Raw genomic sequence first — 3,024 nt, 5'->3', positions numbered from 1 at the left:
ATACTATATTTTTTAATATATAATTTTTGTGCAAGATAAAACATGTTTTTATTCAATGTGTATTTGCAAATTCATTTTATGTTAAGCATTAAAATAAATTTCAGAAAGTTAATCCTTAATACATTTATCAATATAAACTAACATTTTTGATGGATCATGTGACACTGAAGACTGGAGTAATAATGCTGAAAATTCACAGAAATAAATTACATTTTAAAATATATTCAACACAGAAAACTAATATTTTAAATTATAATAACATTTCACAGTATTACTGATTTTACTGTATTTTTGATCAAATAAATGCAGCCTTGTTGACCATGAGACAGACACACACACACACACACACACACACACACACACCTGCAGCAGTAACGTCTGGTTGTCTCTCTTGTACTGCTCTGAAATTGTGGCATCTTCTCCTTCTCTGGATGATTTCTTACTTCCTGTAGTTTGAAACGCCACAAGCTCTTAAAGTACAGCTGTTCATCTCAAAATATTATGAATGTATCAATGCACCCGTAAAACCACCACAAATTAGTCACTAGTAACTAAATATGAAACAGAATAAAGGTGAAGGCAGACCTTTCACTGATACAGGCCTCGGTTTCACCACCTTTGATTCCTCGTGTGATCTCAGCTGGACCTTCTTCTGAGGGACTGTGACCTAAAACCATATTATTACAAAACAAACTGAATTCATGAAAACATAAAAACAAAGCATAATACTTCCCAAATGGCTATATAATATCAAAATCAGGTTGATGTGTGTTGTTTTGAACCTTGTGTGGGGGCTCGCGATGGAAATACGTGATCTCGCCTGGATCTGGACCCACCAGCGCTAGAAGATGCTGGATCTTTTTCCGGTCCTCCAGCTCTCTGTGACGAAAAAAGCACTTCAGCTTCAGATATCATGTCTGTGCTCTGGTCTCTGTGATGAGGGGACATCTGACCTGATTTTGAGGCGGTCGTTCTCGGCGTACAGTCGCAGCGCCTGCTCTCGCTCCTGGAACAGATACACCTGCATGTCACTGAGAGCGTTCTGGAGCTCTGCGATCTCCTCCTCGCGCTGACGCACCTCCCACTGCAACTGATGCTGCACAAACACACACACAAAACAATAATACAACAACCACGAACAAATGCTAGAACAGCAGGAACATCATCCAGGTGACAGTGACAGGAGGTCACCTGCTCCTCCGCGGTGCTCCTGCACTTCTCCAGCATCTGCAGCAGGTCATCATGTTCTCCATCAAACTGCGCCACCTTCTGCCTGTAGAACTCCAGCAGCTCGCGGGACGGCCGCAGATACGCCAGACGCTCAGAGACGGAGGGCAGCGGAGACTCACGCTGCGGGCTGAGCTCAGGACTGACCCGAACAGAGAAAAAGAGGATGAGACGCTTAAAAGAGTGCCATTTGGGATTTCAGATAATGTTATCTGAAATTATATATTATATATTAGAACATATTATTAATTATTATAGATAGACAGACAGACAGATATTTAGATAGATAGATAGACAGACAGACAGATATTTAGATAGATAGATAGACAGACAGACATATATTTAGATAGATAGATAAACAGACAGACAGATATTTAGATAGATAGATAGATCGATAGACAGACAGACAGATATTTAGATAGATAGATCGATAGACAGACAGACAGATAGATATTTAGATAGATAGACAGATAGATAGATGATAGACAGACAGACAGATAGATAGACAGACAGATAGATAGACAGACAGATAGATAGACAGACAGATAGATAGACAGACAGATAGATAGACAGACAGATAGATAGACAGACAGATAGATAGACAGACAGATAGATAGACAGACAGATAGATAGACAGACAGATAGATAGACAGACAGATAGATAGACAGACAGATAGATAGACAGACAGATAGATAGACAGACAGATAGATAGACAGACAGATAGATAGACAGACAGATAGATAGACAGACAGATAGATAGACAGACAGATAGATAGACAGACAGATAGATAGACAGACAGATAGATAGACAGACAGATAGATAGACAGACAGATAGATAGACAGACAGATAGATAGACAGACAGATAGATAGACAGACAGATAGATAGACAGACAGATAGATAGACAGACAGATAGATAGACAGACAGATAGATAGACAGACAGATAGATAGACAGACAGATAGATAGACAGACAGATAGATAGACAGACAGATAGATAGACAGACAGATAGATAGACAGACAGATAGATAGACAGACAGATAGATAGACAGACAGATAGATAGACAGACAGATAGATAGACAGACAGATAGATAGACAGACAGATAGATAGACAGACAGATAGATAGACAGACAGATAGATAGACAGACAGATAGATAGACAGACAGATAGATAGACAGACAGATAGATAGACAGACAGATAGATAGACAGACAGATAGATAGACAGACAGATAGATAGACAGACAGATAGATAGACAGACAGATAGATAGACAGACAGATAGATAGACAGACAGATAGATAGACAGACAGATAGATAGACAGACAGATAGATAGACAGACAGATAGATAGACAGACAGATAGATAGACAGACAGATAGATAGACAGACAGATAGATAGACAGACAGATAGATAGACAGACAGATAGATAGACAGACAGATAGATAGACAGACAGATAGATAGACAGACAGATAGATAGACAGACAGATAGATAGACAGACAGATAGATAGACAGACAGATAGATAGACAGACAGATAGATAGACAGACAGATAGATAGACAGACAGATAGATAGATAGATAGATAGATGATAGACAGACAGAGAGACAGACAGACAGACAGACAGATAGATGATAGACAGACAGATAGATAGAAGATAGACAGACAGACAGACAGATAGATGATAGACAGATGATAGATAGATAGATAGATAGATAGATAGAGATAGATAGATGGATAGATAGATGATAGACAGACAGACAGATAGATAGATGATAGACAGACAGACAGACAGA

At 38.8% G+C, this 3,024-nt stretch overlaps 1 protein-coding gene across 2 annotated transcripts in view; it reads right to left on the bottom strand.

The window, feature by feature from the left end:
* LOC107674829 (coiled-coil domain-containing protein 77-like) overlaps window positions 1-3,024 on the bottom strand; it is a 9,406-nt gene that overhangs the window by 5,114 nt on the left and 1,268 nt on the right. For both annotated transcript variants that reach the window (XM_016468938.1, XM_016468939.1), the window contains exons 3-7: window positions 1,192-1,369; window positions 954-1,096; window positions 783-879; window positions 586-667; window positions 364-446 (exon numbers count right to left, since the gene is read on the bottom strand). In XM_016468938.1, coding sequence (XP_016324424.1) covers window positions 364-446; window positions 586-667; window positions 783-879; window positions 954-1,096; window positions 1,192-1,369 — 583 coding nt within the window. The remainder of the gene's footprint in view (window positions 1-363; window positions 447-585; window positions 668-782; window positions 880-953; window positions 1,097-1,191; window positions 1,370-3,024) is intronic.

Source organism: Sinocyclocheilus anshuiensis, unplaced genomic scaffold (assembly GCF_001515605.1).
Source record: "Sinocyclocheilus anshuiensis isolate Anshui unplaced genomic scaffold, SAMN03320099.WGS_v1.1 scaffold941, whole genome shotgun sequence".
Classification (NCBI taxonomy): Eukaryota; Metazoa; Chordata; class Actinopteri; order Cypriniformes; family Cyprinidae; genus Sinocyclocheilus; species Sinocyclocheilus anshuiensis.
Note: the sequence above shows the minus strand (reverse complement) of the source record. Positions and strands in the feature narration are given on the sequence as shown.